The sequence below is a fragment of the Hippocampus bargibanti genome, linkage group LG06 (assembly GCF_051943395.1).
Source record: "Hippocampus bargibanti isolate YZ-2025 linkage group LG06, ASM5194339v1, whole genome shotgun sequence".
Classification (NCBI taxonomy): Eukaryota; Metazoa; Chordata; class Actinopteri; order Syngnathiformes; family Syngnathidae; genus Hippocampus; species Hippocampus bargibanti.
The window spans coordinates 1,028,929-1,053,873 of record NC_142739.1 but is presented as its reverse complement, the minus strand read 5'-3'; the positions used below and the strand labels follow the sequence as shown (position 1 = coordinate 1,053,873).

The following is a 24,945-nucleotide window of genomic DNA, read 5'->3' as shown; positions in this document are numbered from 1 at the left end:
GCCAGTTAATTGTGAGTCACAGATGCCGTCTGATGGTGGTGTGGCAAATGGTCAGTCTGGGAAAAAGGCTAAACTGGTAAATTCAAGAGTTTTTGATGATGTTTTTGAAGTCTCCACTCTGGACAACTTTGCATTAGACAATGTGAAGTTCAAGTTTTGAAGAGTAAAACGAAATATGCTTTTGTCTCATCAACAAGAGTTAACATTTGTACTGATCGTACATCATATTTTACCCGGTATTGATTTATTCTTCAAACACATTTTTGGTGATTTGTGTCAATAAATGTCCCATCATTTATCTCCAAAATATTGATGTGGGAACTGTATGTCTTCATTGGCGTAGCTCTCACTTTAATGGAGCTTCACTGAACATGTAATTATATTTTTGATGCTTTTTTACGTTTTATTTATTTTTTATGGGGTTGGGAACTAAAACAAGCATAAAACATTGCAGCCTGTTTGGCCTCACACAATGTTTTTTCCACTCATGTTTTGTGAGGGAACAGCGTCATAAAAATCACAGAATCATGGACAAAGAATTCAGATTTTTGCGCTCAACTAAAAATAAGTGTGGAATAGTGCAGCGTAAAATCACTGTCGGCCTGATTGTTTTGTCTGGTCCTCAGAACATTCTGTAGGTCATCTGAAGCTTAGTAAAAAAAATTACAATCCTAGCTCATTTTCAAAATCTGATTGACCACTATGATCTTTTTGAGTTGAATTGAACATTGTTCAGTTTTCCCATTTCATGGGCACCGACACTTCCCCATCACAGGAACTTGTTATTTATTTGTTTATTTCTTTCTTTTCTTTCTTTGCGATCTTTTTCCTTTCCGCCTTGATGCATTCCAATTCTCGGATTCTGTTGATGTTATTCCAACCACAAATGATGAAATATTTGCTGATGTTATTCTTTACAAAGTGCCGGACTGATTGGTCAAAATTTGTGATTTAAGAGTAAGCACCTGTTTGAATGGAAAAATCAAACAGGAACTAAAGTAGGAGGTAAACAGATTGTTTAATCTTCGGGAAGGCACAAAAGCATGTTTCTCCAAAGATGAACAGAGACAAGAGAGATTGCTCCTCCCTTACCTGAGGTACAGTAGTTATACAGTGCGGGAATGACAAGGCAGTCACCCGTTTCAATTTAACTTGGGAATACAGTGAGACCTCAACTTACGAACTTAATTGGTTCCCAGACAGAGTGTGGAAGACGAAAAGTGTGTATCTCAAAAAATAAATCCCATAGGAAACCATTAAAATGGGAATAATCCGTTTCTGGGTTTCCATAAAATATAGTTTTTAACTAAATAAGCCTTAAAACTACACACAACATACCTTATTCTATGTATAATAAATGTGCTATTGTATTGTAATGAAAGAAATACACTGCATTGTATCATAAAGTCACAAAGAGAGGCACATTACATGAGGACTGTAATTAAAGAAATAAACTGTGCTGTAAAAAAATAAAGTTTTTTTCAACTTCTTCGATTACCCGAGACCGTCGCTTTGAGAGCACGGAAACACCTTTTGCAACAGACGCACCTTTGATGGCTTCTCTGTTCCGGAGAATGGGAGCAATGGTTGACTTAGCATAGCCGTGCTCGGCCACTAAATCACACAAACGCACACCTTGTTCGTGTTTTTCAATTATCTCCTTCTTCTCAGCGACGGTGATTTTATTTTGTGTCTTCTTGGGCTGAACACGAGCCTGTGGTGTTTTTTTTCGGTGCCATAATCGTAAAATTATCAGCACAAAGCTCCGAGGCGATTGACGTGTGCATTCAATGAGAGGGGCTGTGCAAAGTAGCGTCGGCTGGAGCGCTGTTCGGTCGTATGCTTCCGCCGAAGATCACTCCGCCAGCCGTGGTGGGTGTGTATTATGAAAATGGTGCTTATGATAAGGTTTAACTTTCATAAATTAGAGGTTCTTAAGACGAAAAGTTTGTAAGATAAGGTGTTTGTAAGTTGAGGTCTCACTGTATTCTGAAGGCATCAAATTAAAAATCAGCAAACATTTTGAAAAAAAGAGAACTACAATATTCATTTGTTGTGATTAGTTTAATATCATGGAAGTTGTCAAGTATCATGGCCAAAGTCCAGCCTGTGGGCCAAATGCGGCCCGTGGTCAATTTTCATCCGGCTTGCGGCCTCTGTCATAAAATCAATAGTGTCTGTCCCGCGTGCAGAATTTAAACAAAGGGCAGTAGCGCTGTGACCTCCGTGTGTTAAGTACAGCAAATCAGTTTATGAATAATTGACTGAATAAGCCCCCCAATTTCCTAAAATTGCGACAATAAAAGGAGGAAAGTTAACCGCGAGGGCGAAAGTTCAAGGGTGGGTGGAAATTGGACTATTTCTTCAATGAAATACAGAACAACGGTGCCTGGCTCATTTGTAGAGACAATGGCTGTTTTTAAAGAGTTCAAATTGAAGCAAGTTATGAGAATCAAACCTCTGAAAATGGAGTACACTGATTCGCCGTGGCGACCCGTTGAAGGGAAAAGCCGAAAGGAAAAGAAGAAGATTTGAATTAATTGCTGTTATATGTAAAGAAGGTCCACCAAGGTCAGCATCCGTACATTATTAACACACCAAATCTAACCCCCTTTGACAAAAATTTGGAGACCCCTGTTGTAACGGATTACGAAATCTTTGAATTGTGTTTGTATTTACCTTTTTAGAGGTGGCACGTCATACATATGAATTACCTAATGTTAATCTCTTGATTTATCGACATGTACACTAATCAGAATAGAATTTGCTCGTTGAACTTTCCTGAGCTTTCACATAAGGCAGTAATAATCATCTCATTCACATGTAACTCACAACAAATCTACACAGGGACAATCACTCCTTAAGGAAGAAAAAGAGTCAAGTTCACAGCTTTACTTGTCTCTTGTAGTCACCCAAAAGGTTCAACGCCTCACTTGTAACAAGATTTAATGCACTGCACTTACCAAGTTCTCACCTCGCTCTTGTTTTTGACATCAATACCCCCGCAAACTCCCCCGCTTTGGAGACTCGAATTGTGTTCCCTCCAGTTTTTTTTTTTTTTAGGCTCGCCAGAGTTCCAGTAGTTTTGGATCAGCAGTCACCTCAGTCAGTTTCCTGAGGTTTTGTGAGGAAATTCCAGCACCGTGCGTCCACTGACAGGATCTGTCCTCATCCCAGTGTGTAGTTGCTGGATAGGAAAGAGCCTTTGTTAGGGTGCTGTGAACTCTCTCCATCTCTCGGCTTCTCCCATTTTGCACATGCCACTGATATTGCTGCTGTTTGGTTTTGCAGAAAATAATAGCCACACTTTCCATGTATCCTTGTTTCCACCACGTCCAATCGAAGGTGTCCGCAGACACACACACACAGCTCAATGTCAGAGGCCCTCATATATTACTGGTAAACTGAGCCCTATGCGTTTTTGCCTTTCTGCTGAATGATAGCACCTGTCCCCTGCAACGAGACACTCATTGTTTCAATCCCTGTCTGAGGAGAGATTAGCTAACACCAATTGCCCTCATGGATCATTTCACCTCTGAATTCAACCTCTTTCTCTTGACGTTCAAAGAAATGTGTCAGAAAATACCTTGAAGGCAGTAGGAATGCGCATTTGCATTGGACAAGTGAAAATGATAGTGGCTCGGGCAGAGGACTGTACTCCGGGCCACCTAGAAACTGGGCTTTTTATAATCCCGGCCTGCTATAAATATTGTAAGCCATACAGCGTGATTGTTTTAATAGCAGCAGATGTGGCAATTAACACCACCTTATAAAACGGGTCTGTGTATTTGCTTTACTGCTAACAAATGTTCCCACAAATATGACTTGATTGTGGGAATGTGCATCAGGGAAATGAAGAAAGCTTATGTGAGAAGGTCTCCGTTTGATCTTGTGTAAACAATTAAAGGTGGTTTCCAACTGGGACTTGTCAAATAATGTCTCACTATGTCTAACTGTGGTCTTGCTTCCAACTAAAATGTATTGAGTAGCAAATTAAAATATTGTACTCGTGCAACTATTACGTCAATTAGCATGGACGAAAATTACATCACTGATCGTTGGGACTTTTTTTGTCCTTATATAATTTCAGCTCAATTGCTCAAATGAACTTCTATAAATATTTTTTTCTTAAAAATGTAACAATATGCACATTTTATTACTGTGAGGTTTTAGTTTACAAAGACACATTCCTCTTTTTTGAGCGGTCGGAAAACCTTTTCTTCTTTAAACACTATTTTCAGATTAAATGTTCCATGAAGACTGAAAAGAACTGTAATTGTATTCAAACATGTCTTTAACAACATTTTTAGCAATGTTTTTTTTCTTCTAATAATCAGGACAACTGATGCATATAAGAAAAGTATTTACAAAACACTGCTAACATTGCCAAGCCTCCTTCTTTGCTACTTTTTCATCAACTTCAAACTAAATCACCATTGGTGTTTAACACACAAAAACTATATTTTTTGTATTGACTGAATTATTTTAAGGCACATAAACATATATTTTTCCGCACAGTTTAAAATAATTTACAGATGCCTTTAAGGGCAAGTAACCTCATAATATTTGACGTAATATGTTTGATGCGCTTATACTAATATAAATACAGAATTGTGTTTGTGGAAATATGAGCTAAGCAGAAAAATCCACCCATTTTGTCTATCTCAGGGCGTGGTCATTTTGCCACTTGCTGTCCTGAAACTGACATCATCGTTGCTCAGGTAAAGGCCAATCACGGCTCGCCCCCAGAAAACAGCTGAGCCGCAATTGGTTGTTTTCTGAAATCTCCTCTGGCCATGCCAGTCCCCAGATGTCAACCCCATTGAAAACCATAAAGAGGACAAAACAGAACCGGGGGACCTAAGTCACTGGGAAACACTCATATCTTTTCAATCAAAATGGTTTTCTGATCGCAGTATTTGTTTTCCCATCTATTTGTGTAGTATCAGGAGGCACCAGGAGCGTCGGGCCATCCTGACACCCATTGTGACTGATTTCTCTGTCCGAGTGACTGCCGCCCCTGCCATCATCTTCAGCAAGAATGTCTCCCTTGATACCGGGCAAGCAGAGGTCAGTGGACTGGGCACAAAGCCTTTAATTTATAGCACAATTCAGTACCTTTGTTCAACTGTGGCACCTTATTGGACCTACACCTTGTTAGAATTCATTCTGCAGACTTTACTCTTTGTTGTTGATTTGCCTCTTGATATAGATTAAGTTCTTCATTAGTGATCCCACAGTCAGAAATTCATGACCCATCGGGATCTAACACCAGCGCACACACAAACATACAAACGCACAAACACACACAGACGTGACATGAGATAGAATAAATGAAACACAACCATAATCCTTGATTTTGTTTCTGAATTTTCATCTTCGGTATTCTGCTTCAATGATTGATTTGCAATTCAAACTGTCGTTCCTTTGTAGGACTTAGTGGTGTGTGGCCATTCTCTTGAGGTTAATGTGACCAGCAGTCTGGATTGTTACCTCAGCGTTTCTCAGGTGCACCTCCTTCAACAGCTTCTCAGAGACAACCTCGGGGGTCCGGACACGCCTTCTCAAGGCACTGAGGTACTCCCTTGTGCGGCACTTTTCTCCATCATTCATTCACTGTCATCATAAAAAAGGGTCATTTTAGGTTTGTTGACTGTGGAAATTCGTTAACCTAAACATGCTGCTGCTGCAACACAAACCGTCCAAATGATGTACCACTTATCCAGTTATTTCTTTTACCTATGTGTTATATTCTATATTATAATTCAAACTTGAGAAGAGTTAGTTGAGTGTTCACTGACGTCAGTGGCTTTGGAAAAACAATACAGTATATACAGTATCTTGAGTGTTTTCTTGAAACACCCCCACCCCACCCCACCCTCCGACTAGCACCTATACTGGGGTGCATTTAAATATTTACTCAGCACACAGCGGTTCTCTAATGTGGCTTTGGTTTACTGCGCTGCGCTCAGCTGCAGCTTTCAGGGCCTTTTTCTATTGTTTACAAGACAAGGCGCCATTTGCCCAGCCTGACCGCTCAATAAAACTTGCTAATGGAACACAATATAAAAATATTTACCAGCTGTGGTGAGGATGAGACTCATCGGGAAGAGCAATGGACAAGGAAAAGAAGACACGGTGCAATGAAATAAAAAGAAGTGGACGGACGGGCATGGAGTACACAAAAAAAAAAAACTACTAAAGCCCTTGGATTTCATCGCTAGGCCTTCAGTAGTGCTACGTCTGAATCAATCCAGACTGAAAAAGTGTGGCGTGATTTACTACGATTTACGTTCTGAAGCAACGCTACAGGGGAACGTTAATGAAAAGAACCTGAAAGACAGTTTGGTATTTGGTATCGGTCCGTGATTCAGATATTTTTAGGCCAGTACAGAAGGCTTTGCAGGCCTTGACGGTCCGCCACTTGTGTAAAACCGCCTGACGAAATAAAATGGAGTAAATTCAACATACCATTTTTTCAGCTTAAATCTGCTTCGCCACATGGTTAATTTTTACTTTTTAATTCCAGTCTCATTGAATTATGTCAACGATATGAACAACGGGATTAGCTTTTCTGTAAAGGTCCAAAGTTTTGTGGAATTAATTGATGTCATATCTTTTATATTAGCATGTCGAAACTATATTTGACCAGTCACTTGTTAATCCCCTTTGTTATTGAGACAGTCAAGCCAATGGAGGTGCGAGCTTTACATCTGCTCTTGATTTGGTCTTGAAGGCCCCACCTTTGACTGCTAATGATTCATAGCTTGATTCTTCTGAGGGGCAGCTAAAGGCTGGAAGAAGGTTCATCCAGGTTCAAGGCAAGATGGGAAAGAATAACAATTAGTCTGGGAGGGCTGTAAATTTTTTGATCAGAAGGCGGTTATCTATTCCCCAATGCTTGATCAGAATCAGTCATCTTTGACCCAGGTATGTTCAAAATACACGTGTGTCAATTTAGTACTGTTTACACACCCTAGTAAATACACAATGAGTTTCTAATCGGATTTTGCCCATTTCTCAGTAGGAGTGTGACTAATTTACATAGTCCAGCCCCTCCTCAAAGTTAATTTCCCCATGATTTGGCCGCCAGTGTCATGTCTTAGCCAGAATATAATGTGTGAATGGTGTGAGTATAATGAGTGAATGGCTTGTGAGGTATTGTTTGACAATAAATTGGGGTAAAACACATAATATGCCTTCTTTAAAGATTCAAGTATTTACAAAACACTGCTAACATTGCCAAGCCTCCTTCTTTGCTACTTTTTCATCAACTTCAAACTAAATCACCATTGGTGTTTAACACACAAAAACTATATTTTTTGTATTGACTGAATTATTTTAAGGCACATAAACATATATTTTTCCGCACAGTTTAAAATAATTTACAGATGCCTTTAAGGGCAAGTAACCTCATAATATTTGACGTAATATGTTTGATGCGCTTATACTAATATAAATACAGAATTGTGTTTGTGGAAATATGAGCTAAGCAGAAAAATCCACCCATTTTGTCTATCTCAGGGCGTGGTCATTTTGCCACTTGCTGTCCTGAAACTGACATCATCGTTGCTCAGGTAAAGGCCAATCACGGCTCGCCCCCAGAAAACAGCTGAGCCGCAATTGGTTGTTTTCTGAAATCTCCTCTGGCCATGCCAGTCCCCAGATGTCAACCCCATTGAAAACCATAAAGAGGACAAAACAGAACCGGGGGACCTAAGTCACTGGGAAACACTCATATCTTTTCAATCAAAATGGTTTTCTGATCGCAGTATTTGTTTTCCCATCTATTTGTGTAGTATCAGGAGGCACCAGGAGCGTCGGGCCATCCTGACACCCATTGTGACTGATTTCTCTGTCCGAGTGACTGCCGCCCCTGCCATCATCTTCAGCAAGAATGTCTCCCTTGATACCGGGCAAGCAGAGGTCAGTGGACTGGGCACAAAGCCTTTAATTTATAGCACAATTCAGTACCTTTGTTCAACTGTGGCACCTTATTGGACCTACACCTTGTTAGAATTCATTCTGCAGACTTTACTCTTTGTTGTTGATTTGCCTCTTGATATAGATTAAGTTCTTCATTAGTGATCCCACAGTCAGAAATTCATGACCCATCGGGATCTAACACCAGCGCACACACAAACATACAAACGCACAAACACACACAGACGTGACATGAGATAGAATAAATGAAACACAACCATAATCCTTGATTTTGTTTCTGAATTTTCATCTTCGGTATTCTGCTTCAATGATTGATTTGCAATTCAAACTGTCGTTCCTTTGTAGGACTTAGTGGTGTGTGGCCATTCTCTTGAGGTTAATGTGACCAGCAGTCTGGATTGTTACCTCAGCGTTTCTCAGGTGCACCTCCTTCAACAGCTTCTCAGAGACAACCTCGGGGGTCCGGACACGCCTTCTCAAGGCACTGAGGTACTCCCTTGTGCGGCACTTTTCTCCATCATTCATTCACTGTCATCATAAAAAAGGGTCATTTTAGGTTTGTTGACTGTGGAAATTCGTTAACCTAAACATGCTGCTGCTGCAACACAAACCGTCCAAATGATGTACCACTTATCCAGTTATTTCTTTTACCTATGTGTTATATTCTATATTATAATTCAAACTTGAGAAGAGTTAGTTGAGTGTTCACTGACGTCAGTGGCTTTGGAAAAACAATACAGTATATACAGTATCTTGAGTGTTTTCTTGAAACACCCCCACCCCACCCCACCCTCCGACTAGCACCTATACTGGGGTGCATTTAAATATTTACTCAGCACACAGCGGTTCTCTAATGTGGCTTTGGTTTACTGCGCTGCGCTCAGCTGCAGCTTTCAGGGCCTTTTTCTATTGTTTACAAGACAAGGCGCCATTTGCCCAGCCTGACCGCTCAATAAAACTTGCTAATGGAACACAATATAAAAATATTTACCAGCTGTGGTGAGGATGAGACTCATCGGGAAGAGCAATGGACAAGGAAAAGAAGACACGGTGCAATGAAATAAAAAGAAGTGGACGGACGGGCATGGAGTACACAAAAAAAAAAAACTACTAAAGCCCTTGGATTTCATCGCTAGGCCTTCAGTAGTGCTACGTCTGAATCAATCCAGACTGAAAAAGTGTGGCGTGATTTACTACGATTTACGTTCTGAAGCAACGCTACAGGGGAACGTTAATGAAAAGAACCTGAAAGACAGTTTGGTATTTGGTATCGGTCCGTGATTCAGATATTTTTAGGCCAGTACAGAAGGCTTTGCAGGCCTTGACGGTCCGCCACTTGTGTAAAACCGCCTGACGAAATAAAATGGAGTAAATTCAACATACCATTTTTTCAGCTTAAATCTGCTTCGCCACATGGTTAATTTTTACTTTTTAATTCCAGTCTCATTGAATTATGTCAACGATATGAACAACGGGATTAGCTTTTCTGTAAAGGTCCAAAGTTTTGTGGAATTAATTGATGTCATATCTTTTATATTAGCATGTCGAAACTATATTTGACCAGTCACTTGTTAATCCCCTTTGTTATTGAGACAGTCAAGCCAATGGAGGTGCGAGCTTTACATCTGCTCTTGATTTGGTCTTGAAGGCCCCACCTTTGACTGCTAATGATTCATAGCTTGATTCTTCTGAGGGGCAGCTAAAGGCTGGAAGAAGGTTCATCCAGGTTCAAGGCAAGATGGGAAAGAATAACAATTAGTCTGGGAGGGCTGTAAATTTTTTGATCAGAAGGCGGTTATCTATTCCCCAATGCTTGATCAGAATCAGTCATCTTTGACCCAGGTATGTTCAAAATACACGTGTGTCAATTTAGTACTGTTTACACACCCTAGTAAATACACAATGAGTTTCTAATCGGATTTTGCCCATTTCTCAGTAGGAGTGTGACTAATTTACATAGTCCAGCCCCTCCTCAAAGTTAATTTCCCCATGATTTGGCCGCCAGTGTCATGTCTTAGCCAGAATATAAGCGGAGTTGTAGTATTATAATGGAGTGAATGGGGTAAAACACATAATATGCCTTCTTTAAAGATTCAATGAAAACGTTTTCACCTATGATGGGTACATGATTGTGCTGCTGTGAACTTGTTTCTCATGGCATGCATAGCATAGCACGCATCTGATCTGGATTTGGATTTTTTGCTCCGCTTGTTTAAACCATCCGCATTGTCATCAGCCTAACGGTTGTGAGTCCCTTGTAAACTCCATCTTCCCGCTTCTTGGCACAGGCAGTAGCAGAGAATGCAAAATCGCCTGACATTTGTTGGTCAATAAGCAGGGCGCCCCATTGTGCAAGCTACGAGTCCCTCTGCTGGTAAGTTTGATCACAGCGTCTCCCCCAAACCACCAACTCAAACGTAGGCTGCTGTGTCTAAAATCTATCCCACCCCTGTTAATGTATTTGACTCACCACACCATAACAATCCGATCCGTCTTGTGTACTCTGGCGTTGTTTGCTGTTGGAAATTGCAAGAGTAAATGATCGATGAAAAGGTTTCTTCAGCCGTCATCTGTACTTTTTTTTTAAGGTGAATGTTGATGGATTCAGAACAGAAGACAATAGTTGCTGGGCCTTGGCTACCGACTGACAAAAAAAAAAAATATAAAGAATCAGGGCATTTCCATTTGGTAGTCTCGTTGATGTAAAAAAATATTTCCAAAGGTTATATTTATACATGACTTTTCCATTTTCATGGATAGTATTTATAGTATTTGACAGTTTAGTTTGTACTTTATTTCTACAAGTTGGTCAAACATACTATTAACATTTGATTAAAACCAGCTCCTTATTATGTTTCAAGAACGCTTGAAAAGCATCTCTGCTCTGTCAGCAGTTTGGATGAAACACTGCTTCTTCCTCAGTGTCGCCTTCTAAGTCTTTTTCCCCCTTTCTTTTCCTTCCCACTCATTTTGAGAACATGCTGTTTGACTTGAACAGATTCCCCACAATCCCGCGCACTGATTTCAAACAGTTCCCATCGTCCCTCGCAGCTGTATTTTATTGTCTGGGTTAATGAATTTGTTTTGTAGAGGCTTTTGGGTTCCTTGGCAGTGGTGAGGCGAAGCAGGCATGTGGGCAATGTGTGGAAGCACTGTGTGGGACTCACTCGTTGGAATTCATTGAGTGGGTGTGCACGTGCGTGTGTGCGTGCGTGTGCGTGTGCGCGTGTGTGTGTGTGTGTGCGTGTGAGTGATTCCATAATCTTCTGCATTTTATGCTCTTGTGCAATGTGGTCTTTTATCCACCGTTTCCGCTGTTTGCCACTTGAAGCATAATTAGAATGTAGACAGATATATTGAAGTGAAATATAGACATAACTAATTTACCGGTACTCACACGCTAAATGTATCTGTTCTGGTGTTGTTTCTCTGGCCCGAGCAGCAAAATGTCCTGACCTGTATGTACAGTGTGTGGTATTATGCAGGTCAAAGATGAACTCTTAACTTCATGTCCAGATTAGTGTTCTCTCTTGTGCTTGCGGGAGGACCTACCTCATAACACGATTTATGTTAATCATGATGAAGTGAAGCTGGGCTCGGGTCAGGCAGCTTTCAGCAACAGGAGATGATTCAATGAAGCGGCTATGAATAGATGATAGAACAACTTCTTGGACTCTTGCGGCAGTGTCACAACACAAAAGTGTCTGTCCTCACTTGCTCACGCCTGCATATACATACACATGGTCCACACACTGTCTGCATGTTCACATTCCCAGTGTGTGCAGACTGCTTCTCAAGGGAAAGTAGTACTGTAATGCTGCTCAAGTTCATACATTGTGTCTCTGCGATGCACTGCCCGGTACGAGAGAAGTAGAGACGTCGACACTCGCTTCTCATCTGAAACATTTGTCGATAATGACAACCGTATTTTCTGGTATATAAGGTGCACCGAAAGGCCTTGATTTATACCTTATACGCAGGTGCACCTTATATCTTCTTTTCCTTTCGACATTTCCCTTCAGGGGTCGCCACAGAAAATCAATGTCCTCCATCTAACCCGGTTTTGTGCATCCTCTTCTCTCACACCAGCTACCTTCATGTCCTCTTTGACCACATCCATAAACCTCCTCTTCGGTCTTCCTCTCGGTCTCCTACCTGGCAGTTCAAGGCTCAGCATCCTCTCTCCTCTGGACATGTCCAAACCATCTCACTCTGGCCTCTCTGACTTTCTCTCCAAAGCCTCTAATATGAGTTGTCCCTCTAATGTACTCATTCCTGATCCTATCCAACCTGGTCACTCCCAAAGAAAACCTCAACATCTTCAGCTCTGCTACCTCCAGCTCTGCTTCCTGTCTTTTCTTCAGCGGCACCGTCTCCAGTCCAAACATCATGGCTGCTCTCACCACGGTTTTATACACTTTTCCTTTCATCCTAGCTGAAACACTTTTATCACACATCACACCTGACATTTTTCTCCAGTCGCTCCAGCCTGCCTGGACACGCTTCTTCACCTCTTTTCCACACTCTCCATTGCTCTGGATGGTTGACCCCAAGTACTTAAAATCCTCCACCTTCTTTATCTCTTCTCCCTGTAGCATCACTCTTGCACTTGGATCCCTCTCATTCACACACATCTATTCCGTATTGCTGCGACTGATCTTCATTCCTCTCCTTTCCAGGGCATATCTCCACATCTCTAGTTTCTCCGCCACCTGTTCCCCGTTCTCGCTACAGATCACAATGTCATCTGCAAACATCATGGTGCAAGGAGATTCTTGTCTAACATCGTCTGTCAGCCTCCGACACCACCACCATAGCAAATAAGAAGGGGCTCAGAGCTGACCCCTGGTGGAGTCCCACCTCCACCTTGAATTCCTCAGTCACACCGACAGCACACCTCACAACTGTCTAACAGTCATGATGCATGTCTTGCACCGCTCTGACATACTTTTCTGTCACTCCAGATTTCCTCATGCAATACCATAGCTCTTCTCTGTGCACCCTGTCGTACGCTTTCTCCAGATCTACAAAGACACAATGCAATTCCTTCTGACCTTCTCTGTACTTCTCTATCACCATTCTTAAAGCAAACACTGCATCTGTCGTACTCTTTTTTTGGCATGAAGCCATACTGCAGCTCACAAATGTTCACTTCTGCTCTTAGTCTACTTTCATTGTATGGCTCATCAACGTTATTCCTCTGTAGTTAGTACAACTCCCTTTTTCTTAAAAATGGGCACGAGTACACTTTGTCTCCATTCTTCAGGCATCTGTTCACCATCTAAGATCTTGTTGAATAACCCAGTCAGCAACACCACCGCCACCTCTCCAAGACACTTCCATACCTCGATTGGTAAATCATCAGGCCCGAGTGCCTTTCCCCCCTTCATCCTCTTCAGCGCCCTCCTCACTTCATCCTTGCTAATGCTTGCTACGTCTTGGTCCACAACACTCACGTATTCTACTCTTTGTTCCTTCTCATTTTCCTAATTCATCAAATTACTCTTTCCATCTTGCCATCACACTACTGGCACCTGTTAATACATTGCCATCTCTATCCTTAATCACCCGAACCTGCTGCAGGTTCTTACCATCTTTGTCTCTCTGTCTCGCCAGCCTGTAAAGATCAGTGTCACCTTCCTTGCTGTCCAGCCGAGCATACAAGTCATCATAGGCCTCTTGTTTGGCCTTTGCCACCTTTACTTTAACCGTGCGCTGCATCTCATTGTACTGCTGTCTACTCTCATCTGTCCTCTCACTGTCCCACTTCTTTTTGCTAACCTATTTCTCTGTATGCCAGAATCAGAATCAGAATCATCTTTATTGCCAAGTATGTAGAACACACAAGGAATTTCTTTCCGGTAGAACACGCTGCACTAGTATCGTCGTCAAAAAAAATTGCTACGTGGCACTATACAGATCCATTTTGGCTACTGTTGAAAGAGTTCAAAGAGTTAATGGCTTGGGGGAAGAAGCTGTTTAAACAAAATACACCCCTGCACCTCCCAATTCCACCACCAAGTCTCCTATCTACCTTTCTTCCACTCGATACACCAAGTACTTTCCCAAATGAAAAATATGTGAAACAGTGAAAGAGTTACCAATTTGACAGTCTGGTAGTTATTATTTCGGTGGTTTGCAGCAGGTCTGCGGCATAATTAGATCTGTTCACATATTTGAAGAGCTCAATTTTGTCAATTGGTTGTTGAAATACATAACTTAAAAGTCACATTCTAGCCTTGACTGCTAAGGCAGATTTTGATTGTGCACGTCTACATTTCATTATAACTTGTCACTTTTCCATCAACGTAGAGTGTGCAACGTGTCTCATGCATTTTGTCAGGACTGTGATGACTCTCTTGCATTTGCCAATCAGTAACTGCGTCAGATAACAGGACAGATAAAGAAAAGCGTGTGTGCCTTTGAATCTTCGCTCACACGCGGATGCGGCCAAGGTCAGCCATGTGCCTGTACCACAGTGGAAGAGGAAAATACCCTCTGGTGCAGGGGAAGTCCCGCACGGCTTCATCCTCCACCTCATCCCAGGAAGATTACACGCATGGGAAACCGGGTTTTCGACTTCCTTCATCACTCACATAAGCGCACGTATAGAAGTGCACACACCACGTTTGTATACAGGTTCATGGAAAAAAGGCCACTTGACATCAAAGGAGCCTCTAAATTACAGTCAACGTGTATAACAAAAACCTTCAGTCGCTTTTAACTGGCTCATAATTGCCACATGTTTGTAGAAAATGCTTGTCTACTCTTCTGAACATTTTTTAAACAAGTACACACCCTTGTTTCATCTTGTCTTGATGTACTTCTGTCCTGTACGAAACGAGTACAGTGACCAATCAGGGTAAAAAGAAAGTCTCACCGGCTGATCGGGTGTGCGTCTCTGTTTAAATGCACTCGACTGCACTCACGCACGGCTCCCCTATGACAGCACCTAATTAGAAAGCAGCGTACATTGCCAGCCAACGCGAACTGCGGTCAGACGTGGATTTACAGTTTACATGAAACACATTGGTCGGTAGCTGCTTTGGTTTGTCACAGGGTTCGGAGAGCAGTTTGAAGCGGCCGGTGGTTATGACGCTTCCTTTTTTGTGCGGCGGCACCGCGACCACACATCAATAGTGTGCGTGACTTCAAAGTTGGCCATTGTGCAAGTACTGTATGCATATCTGTGACTAACTTCAAATACTGTTCTATTGTTTTCTCGTCTTTGGCTCTTAGTGTACTGCTAGGAAATGTTACCGTGTCAAAGCTTGGACGCTCAGTTGGTCTTCCACTCTGTTTCAGTTTATCCTTTTTGTCACGGTGTCAGCTGAATATCAGAAGCACATCAGATTTGGACCTGAGTCCAGTTCATTTTCTGTGTACAGTATGTTTCAAGTGAGCTGTCTCCAGAAGTGCTCCTCGTTGTGATGAGTGTTTCATTATTGTCTTTGAGAGGTAGAACATCTCACTCGAAACTTTCCAAGACACTGATGTGTCACAGCAGCTTTTTATGGCCAAGACAAACAATGAGTGCAGTCGGTAAAAGACTGGAGGAAGCCTGAGCACGAAGGGATGGGGAATGCAGCAGTAGAAGTAGAAAAAAAAAATCTGACATGACGCTGTGAGAATAAGAGAAGCTGAAAGCGATGTTTGCTTTGTTTTCGGCCTCTTTCCAAAGTATTTTCTGTAAATGTGGGAGCTGACTTTTGTCAGAGGTCTACCAGTCCACCTCGCCATTAACACTCTCTGAGGCCGGGGACCTCTCCCCCAACCTTTTCCCATCCTGCATAGCTCTGTTCTCATTTGCCCTTTTACTGCTGACCGTAATAATAAATAACAAAGCCTGTGCAGCCATCTCATTTTCTATTTTGGCAGTCTTCTCTGAAACCCTGTTGTCATATTCGAAACCACCGTTTAGCCAGTGTACATCTCGGTGGCACTGTTTGAATCAACTACCGCTTGACAACCAGTCCTAACTACTCACCTTGCCTGTTTAGTCCCTGCACCTCACAGTCCCAATTCTTTCTCAAAGTCTATCTTTTGGAACGCGGAATTTGGCCCCAATTTATAATGCAATACAATATTGGAGATCAGTCGCGTCTGAATATGCTGTCCTCTGCAAATTTTCCCATTGTGGGCCGAATAAAGGTTTTCTGATTCTGATTCATATAATCGCTCTTGGCGAAAGTGTCATGAAAATCCCAGATTAAATCTTGAAGATGGGGATTTTTATTTACATAATTATCCTTCATGAACTTAAAATAGAGCACATAGGAGCAGTTATTTTCCTCAGTCCTGGCAACGTAGCCGGACAATGAAAAAAAAAATGTCCTCTGTACATAAACTGCATTCCTAGACTTTTTATAGATTGATACCACTTTTCAAACAATCAATGTGTATTGGTTTGAAGACACCCTCTTGTGCATCCATTACCAGCCACCATCAGGCCACAAGTCATTGCTACTGTGAGACACACTGGCCCATTCAAAAAGGCCCCATATTGCCCTCATCTTGCTGCTGTTCTCCCTGCTGAGGCACACATTCATTTCTTGTACCATTTAGAGGAACGTCAGAGGAAGCCTTCGCTTACTAATGAAAAGCATCCCTCCAATTTTGAAGTCTCAAGCATTGGCATTTGTGAACAACAAACTCACGCTGAAGACAATGCGCGCCGAAGTAGTTGTTGTTTGTTGCGCTATCTTGTGCATTTTCTGGGTGCTACATTGCTGTCATTGACAGCTCGAATTGATATGGGAGGACTCCTTTAATCGATTGCAAATATTTAGGCTTTCCTCTTCAGAACTATTTGAATCATATTCATAACTGGATGAGTCACAAGAAAGCATCTTCTCCCAATCTGAAGCCATTGTTTTGATTCTCGAACAAGGCAAGACATCTTGGCGTGACATCACGAACAAGGGGGCGGGACCTTCTGAAACTCTGCATCTGCGAGGTCATTTTGAAGTAGTTTTGGAACACTTCAACTCATTTTTATTGGTGTTTTGCATTTGACTAAAAATATCACCCTGTGTGTTTTGGGTATTTTAGATGCTAAAACGTTTTAATGATGTCAGTTAGGAAACAAAAAATGGTGTCGGTTGTCCTTTAAGTGCCAAGGTTGTAACCTAAGAGTGTTTTTTTTTGTTTTATTGATACTAAATACAAAACAAAGTGAAGAAATAATTACATTGATTCAGTGTGTCTTAAACATATACAGTAAAGTCTCGTTATATCGATATATATAAAAATATCGATATAACCGGACTATCGATATATCCGATCCTGCGGCATGTAACTTTTCTCCTTGCGTTCGTATAAATAGTATCGTAATAAGCAGTACTATCGATATAACCGATATCGATATAACAAGACTTTACTGTATGTCTTATTTTCCCATTGAGCAGAGGATGCTTAATACTTTAACCCCTCCTTCATCCCAATGAGCCCACCTCATTCAGGGCCGTTGAACTGTAAATTATGCAGCCTGAATTTTAGATTACAGTCTGTGAGTACTGACAGAAGGCCTGTCAGTCTGTCACCAGTTTTCCCATTTTACTGGCAGACTGACGAATCATGGAAACTTTGAAAGACTTACAGAATAAGCGTTGACGGAACGGTTTTCATTCATCACTCCAATTGTGACTTACTCCAAAATCAAAGATGACCTTTTGGGGGGGGGGGGGGACAATGTTTTGCAGCGCATGGGTGTTTTAGCATTGTGCACAGTACCAAAATTGCTGCGTGATCGCACTGTCATATCACAATTTCCAATGGGAAGGCCTCTTTTGAGCACAGGGTTGGTGTGGATTTGTTCATCAAGTAAAAAAATTAAATAAAATGACATTTGAAAAACTCTAACCGTTCAGAGGATGTTCACCACAACTGACGAGGGGAAAATGCCCATTGGGCTACCCCAGCTACAAGGATCAGTTTGGTGAAGAAAAGCAGAAGAAGCAATGACAATTGAATATACACACACATGCACACACATGCACACACACACACACACAACCACACACACACAAATACACACACACACATTGTGACAGACTGGCAATTGACAGTCATAACAAATAACTCAGAAGCAACAGTTGTTTTTGACTTCCTTCTCGCAGCAAGAAAGTACAGTGAGACCTCAACTTACAAACACCTTATATTACGAACTTTTCATCTTACGAACGTCAAATTAATGAAAATTAAACCTTATAATAAGCACTATTTTCATAATACACACCCACCATGGCTGGTCCATCAAGCACACGACCTTCGGATCTGGCGGAGTGATCTTCACGACCGAACAGCGCTCCAGCCGGCGCTACTTTCCACACCCCCTCTCATTGAATGCACACGTCGATCGCCTACTTGGAGCTTTTTGCTGATAATTTTACTATGATGGGACCGAAAAAAAAACCCACCACAGGCTCGTGTTCAGCCCAAGAAGACACAAAATAAAATCACAGTCGCTGAGAAGAAGGAGATAATTGAAAAACACGAACGAGGTGTGCGTTTGTGTTATTTAGTGGCCGAGCACGGACTATGCTAAGTCAACAATTGCTACCATTCTCCGGAACAGAAAAGCCATCAAAGGTGCGTCTGTTGCAAAAGGTGTTTCCGTGCTCTCAAACTGACGGTCTCGGGCAATCGAAGAAGTTGAAAAACCTCTGTTAATTTGGATTAACGAAAAGCAGCTATCCGGCGACAGCGTGAGTAAAGCTATTTTATGCGAGAAAGCACGGCTAATTCACGTCGATATCACCATGCACCAACCTGGAAGTTCGGCGCTTATTGAGGAACATCTGAGGGCGAGGAGGAGGAGATGGCTGCAGCATCAAGTGACATCATCAAGGCAATGTTGGCAAAGTGGAATGGTGTGCAGGCTTTTACCGAACAGTTCCATCCAGAAAAGACTGTGGCTATGAGAATCATCAACATGATGAACGATAATGTGATGCCTCAGCTTCGTAAGACCTTACAAGTTAGAAAGCCACAGGTGTCAATTAAGAGGTTTTTAATCAGCAAAATGATGAGGAGTCTCCAAAGAAAAAAGAAGAGAAGCCACACCAGAGGTTAAGTTACCAACAGTCCTTATGGAAGGTGACTCTCCTTCCATAAGCCATCAACGACCATCAAAAAGGTCAATAAAACTTTATTTTACAGCACAGTTTATTTCTTTAATTACAGTCCTCATGTAATGTGCCTCTTTCCAAACAGCAATTCCCTTTGACCTTCGACCTCCAACACCATTCCATCAAGCCATTAATGACCATCACAAATGTAAATAAAGTGAGTTTATAATACAATGCAGTGTATTTCTTTCATTACAATACAATAGCACATTTATTATACATGGAATAGGGTATTTTGTGTGTAGTTTTAAGGTTTATTTAGTTGACAATTATATTTTATGGAAACCCGGGAACGGATTATTCCCATTTTAATGGTTTCCTATGGGATTTTTTTTTTTTTTTTTTTTGAGATACACACTTTTCGCCTTACACACTCTGTCTGGGAACCAATTAAGTTCGTAAGTTGAGGTCTCACTGTAAAAGGGCTGGGAAGAAAGACAAAACACCCACTGGGCTCTGGTCTTGTGTCCCTCAAGCACTTGTTTGCACGCTCATCATTATCAGAACATCATCATTCATCTTAAAATGAATGAATACATGAATGGTCATAGTTCATTTTTTGATGTTGTAAACATAGTCCCCGCTACAGAGTATAATCATTCACCACAGTTCAGTTTCTTTGTGTAAGACATTACTGAGTATTCATTTGTCTAGTGTTTTCTTCCAAATGGATTTAATCTTAGTATTTTGTGACTCACACGTTCACCATTCTAGATGGTGTTGGAGGATGCATGTATTTTTTGAATCCTTTTGGGGTGTAGGAAAAAAAACATAAATATGCATTTGGTATCATGCCACAAATTCTTCTAGTCTCCTATCGGTGATATGAATTCGGTGGAGTTCTCCCACTTGCTTTCGCTTGATAATCTCTCTGCCATTTTATTCTGTTTTGATTGCTGTTCTATTTTCTTTTGCTGGGAGAGAAAATAGCTTGTTCCATGTTGGTTAGAATTTATTTTGGATGTTGAGAAAGTCGTTCTAAATTGGAATCAGGTCTTGGCTGTATAATAGATCTGACAGGGATGCTGAAGCAATAAATCACCCGCCGCTAAGGGCCAGTTTGTCTTACATTATTGCTCAAGTTCAAGCGTGAGGCATTGTGAGGATGAGAAGTCACACTCAGGCAACCTGCTTTATGCCACTTAAAAACAATCAAAGTGCTTTTCTCACCATTTTCGGGTGGTAGCCCCTAAAGTAGGTAACACTAAAGAAAAAAAATACCCAGCAATAATTGCAGTCCAACGCAACGCTTTCTTTCTTTTTCATGACTGCATCCGTTTTGTTAAAAAATAGAATTAGCAGCATTTGTAATTTCCATTTGCAAAGCACTAGTATTTCATTGACACATTTAATCCTGCAGTAGTAGTGCGTCCGTGTGTGTGTGTGTGTGTGTGTGTGTGTGTGTGTGTGTGTGTGTGTGTGTGTGTGTGTGTGTGTGTGTGTGTGTGTGTGTGTGTGTGTGTGTGTGTGTGTGTGTGTGTGTGTGTGTGTGTGTGTGTGTGTGTGTGTGTGTGTGTGTGTGTGTGTGTGTGTGTGTGTGTGTGTGTGCGTGCGCGTGTATTTTATGTTCAATGCCTATTAATGTCTACAGTACTGTAGTTCAGTCTGCCACCTGGTGGCAATGGTACATCATATGATTGCTAAGTGAAAGCTGCCCATCAAGCTTATTTGATGAGTTAATTGGATGCAGTTTTTCATAAATGACAATAACACGATAGTAGAAAAGGGACACCATAAGATGTTATCCGTCATCTTTGCAATATATTTCGTCATATCACTCAGCTCTAATTCTTGTGTGTACGATTTTTGGCAGCCGAATACCATTACTCTTCATGTCACTTTTTCTCTTCAGCAGTTTAAATGTGGGGTCTATTTTTGCCAATGTATTTGTAACTAAATTAATGACGCACAAAGGCACATGAGAGAACCCGTTTTAAAAAGTTTTAAAAATTATATAACTCGAGTTTTGGCTGCCATGTGTCTGAGAACCATTCTTTTAAGTCTTTTAATTGTCGTTCCCCATTTGGACTGCATTAACTCTCGATTTGGCCTTTTTTCTTTTCATCATCCATCCTTTATTCTGTGTAATACTGTATCTTTGTTTTTGGGCCGGGGCTTTCCCAAACCTTAAGGCATTTGAAAACTGATCGAAATCAATGTTGTTTTTCCTTCTGATTAAATTTGTTTCTCTGAATGTGCAGTGAGCGTCAGCGAGTCGCTTTTCCAGAATCATCTTTGTACCCAACACAAAATGCTCACGTCAATTGCAGAACATGTTGGGATGCCAACTCGTTTTATAATACAGGTAATAGCAATATTGCAAAATGAGTGAATACCTGGTGAGTAAAACAAAATATCACAATTCTTATTGTGGTCCCTATGTTCACTGGGAACTTAATAAATAATGTTATGTTCTCATGTTTGTTAAGCATAATACAGAACTGTATAACCATTTCCCCACTCTTGGCTTCTCTTCCTCTTGAAAAGTTTGTGACCCAGTGCTTTCGGAATGTCCAGATGCATAAATTGTGCTGTCATGGAGATATTTCATTTACTTGAGTATGTCACATTTGTCACGTTTTTTTGTTTTGGTTTTTTGTTTGTGTTTTTGTTTGTTTGTTTTTCTGCCATGCGACTATTCGATACGATTAGATTTCCAGACTACAGAGCACACCTGATTATAAGCCTCGGCCAGTGCATTTTTAAAGGACAAACCATTTTGTACATACATAAACCGCACACGACTATAAACCGCATGTATATAAGGAAAAACGGGACACAGAAAATGTTTTCAAAGTTTTAATAATATACCTTAACTTTCCTTTCAAAACTGTGCCTGTTTCGCAGCAGCAACACAACGTGCATTACGGTAGTAACACACCCCGAACAGGGCTGGTAAACATGCTGGTACAAGTGAGACAAGGCAGCAACACATTAGCATTTGCTCACAGGTCTGGGTACAAAAACATACAAAGACAGGGAAGAAATATGTTAGCAAAAGTTGCTCTTCGCATCCGGGCAGTTTTGGTAAACGTTATCCAAGCTTCGGATTCAACTCAGAGGGGCTCTTTAAACGCACGATTCACACGCGTAGTTACATTAATTTGCCTCTTCCTCGGCACATATATTCACCATGTCTCACTCTTAGCTTTGGTGCTCCAGCGCACCACACCAGCAAAAAAATGTATAAATAAATTGGCCGCATCGTTGCATAAACCGCAGGGTTGAAATCTTGTAACAAAATTCGCGGCTTATAGTCCGGAAATTACGGTACTTGATGCTTCTTGAACAAATGAGATGTCAGTACTCTGGGCAACATGAACGCAAGTATAATACGTGATTTTGTCCGTCGTCCTCCCAAAAGAAAGCGATGCACCATTAAACCCCAAGGAGTAAAAACCACCCACCAGCATACAGCATACAGAGCACAGGGGGCTTGTTAAAACGTCCCCTCTTGGCGCCCCGAGCTTTGGACTATGCCATGTTTAAAGTACAGTTGACATTCACGTTGAAGCACTCGGCATCCATTTCCAAGCTCCAAGGTCGTGACCTTCTACTGCGCCTTTGTTGCGGTTCAGTTAAAGTGCATTGCAGGTTGCCTTTGTTAGTGAAACAACGTTGAATGTATTAAATGGCTGCCTTTGATGCCTTTCTTCACTTGGCGGCTGCCGTTTGAATGTGTACAGAGAGGTGACTTGACATTATAAATGTCTTCCACCTACTGTTTTCCATACGAAAATGAAAGGTTAAATTGAAGTCTTTTTGGCATTTAGTAAAGTATTATTGTTAATATTTTTTGATTAAAGTGTGACCTATTTGTTTTCTACCTCGGGCACAAAAGAACAGAGGCCTCCTCTCGGCTTTATGGTTCTGGTAAACAATAGCGAGTAGCACACCAGGGGGTGAACTTGTAAGCTTCTGATGTAATCAAGATACAGAAGTTAATTCCCATGCAGACGTCGCGCAAACAAGTAGCTCAGCTGTATTGTGCCGTCGCCGAGATTTAGTGATTTGACTTCCTTTGATATTATTGGGAATTCTGCCACAGGAGAACTTGAAAAACCCGTGCCAAACATTCATTCAACAATCAACGGAATTTAACATTCTCCTTTCAATTTTACTTTCATGTTATTAATGGATTGTTACAATTTGAAATTAATTTCTTCAGATATACATTCATTGAAAGGAATTATAATACTACTATTTGTGTCACAAGTTTCTAGATTGGACATTTTGTAAACTTTTTTAAACAGTTGTGTACAGGAGTTCTGGTTGCCGTTTGACATTTCATAATATACGTAATTTGGACAGACATGGCTTGATGGACACCCCCGCCCCTCCCGTCTTCTTTTCATCTTGACATTTACTATCTTGTTTGGTGCTTGACTAAAAATCATTTAACCGACGAATCTGCTCTCTTTCGATAAAAAGGAGTTGGGCTTCACTGTGAATATGTGGCTTCTAAATAGACCCATGTGAAATAACATTCACCTACAGTATGTCACTTATACTAAATTTACTCTGTTCATTTGAGACCATGCATGTGGACTTTCCTACACGTGAAAACCTCCAGGTTTTCTTATACCCTGATCTCTCAACCTGAATCGCAACCTCCTTTTGATTCATCTGGAAGTACTCAAGCGCATGTGTGCTATTCAGATGTAAAACGTGTGTTGTCATATTGGACGAGCAAGTTGCCAACACTGTAAACGGGTGGCATTTGGATGATGTGACATTTGCTTCCGCTTATTAGCCTTCTTCTAGCCAAGCTGTTCTGAGTTACACTGACAGAAATTGGGGTCACGCAGATGCGTACTGATATGATTGGCACCCGGGAGACTCATGGTTTCACACTTTGGGGATTATCCTCCATTTTCCAGGACGTTATGGCGAGAGACTGTGAGAAGCATGACATCATGATTGGCCAATGGATGCTGTGGGTTGTGTGAGTGTGTCATCGCACATTCACGATCACGATCAACTCCCAGGTCCACAGAAAGATTACACTGGGATGTGGAAACTGTGTTTCACTGCTGTAATTATATAATGTAATCGAAAGTAATGGTCGGAAAGGGGGATTTCAGCCGCGAGAAAGAAAGCATGTAGCAGCAGTGCAAGGTTTGATTTCAAATTTATTGCCTTCTGTCACTGAATAAATTGCAGCGTAACGATAAAGTCTACGGACTTTAGAGCCATACGTTGTTAAGACCTACTCCAGTTGACTGTGAGAAATCATTCACAGGTGAATGGCCGAGTCCAGAGATCCCGGGGAAAAAATCCAGCCTGACTGCTTTACTTATTTTTTTAAATTGAAATACATATTCAATTCCTTGTGTGTGACGGTGCTACGAACCTGCTTTGAATCAAACTGCAGTCCAAGCAACTGTATTTTCTTATTGTCTTTAGATCTACCCCCACAATTGTGTTCCCCATCGCCCCATATTCCCCTAGTAAGCACATCTAAATATAGATCAAGAATTTGCTCGTTTGCGGTGGTTCTAGAGAAAGTTGGATATTTGCCATGGTTATAAATGCATGTGGAGCCTGAACTCATGAAGAGAGATGGGGTCGTCAACAGAGGATTTTTTTGCGGGGGTGGGCTTCTGCTCTTTCCCAACGGCTGCACAACTTGTTTGTCATTTCAAACAAGGGGTGAATTGCGACTGCGCTGATTGTTTCCCCAACAGTAATGTTACCTGTTAACAGAACGTTCTGGGAAATCAGCCCACACTCATTCCGTTCCCATTTTTGGGGGTAAGAAAAAAAAAAGATCCTTCTTTTCTTCAGAAATAGTTGTGTTCACATCCTGTCCACAATCAGCCATGAAAAGAAAGAAGGCTCTGGCAGGGCCTATCCTGTGAGAGCCAGGCCT

General features: G+C 41.3%; 1 protein-coding gene across 1 annotated transcript in view; it reads left to right on the top strand.

The window, feature by feature from the left end:
- The window catches only part of vps13b (vacuolar protein sorting 13 homolog B), a 378,602-nt gene that overhangs the window by 230,377 nt on the left and 123,280 nt on the right, over positions 1-24,945 (top strand). Inside the window, 2 exon segments of the mRNA XM_088999785.1 lie at positions 4,944-5,070; positions 5,434-5,577. Coding sequence (XP_088855911.1) covers positions 4,944-5,070; positions 5,434-5,577 — 271 coding nt within the window.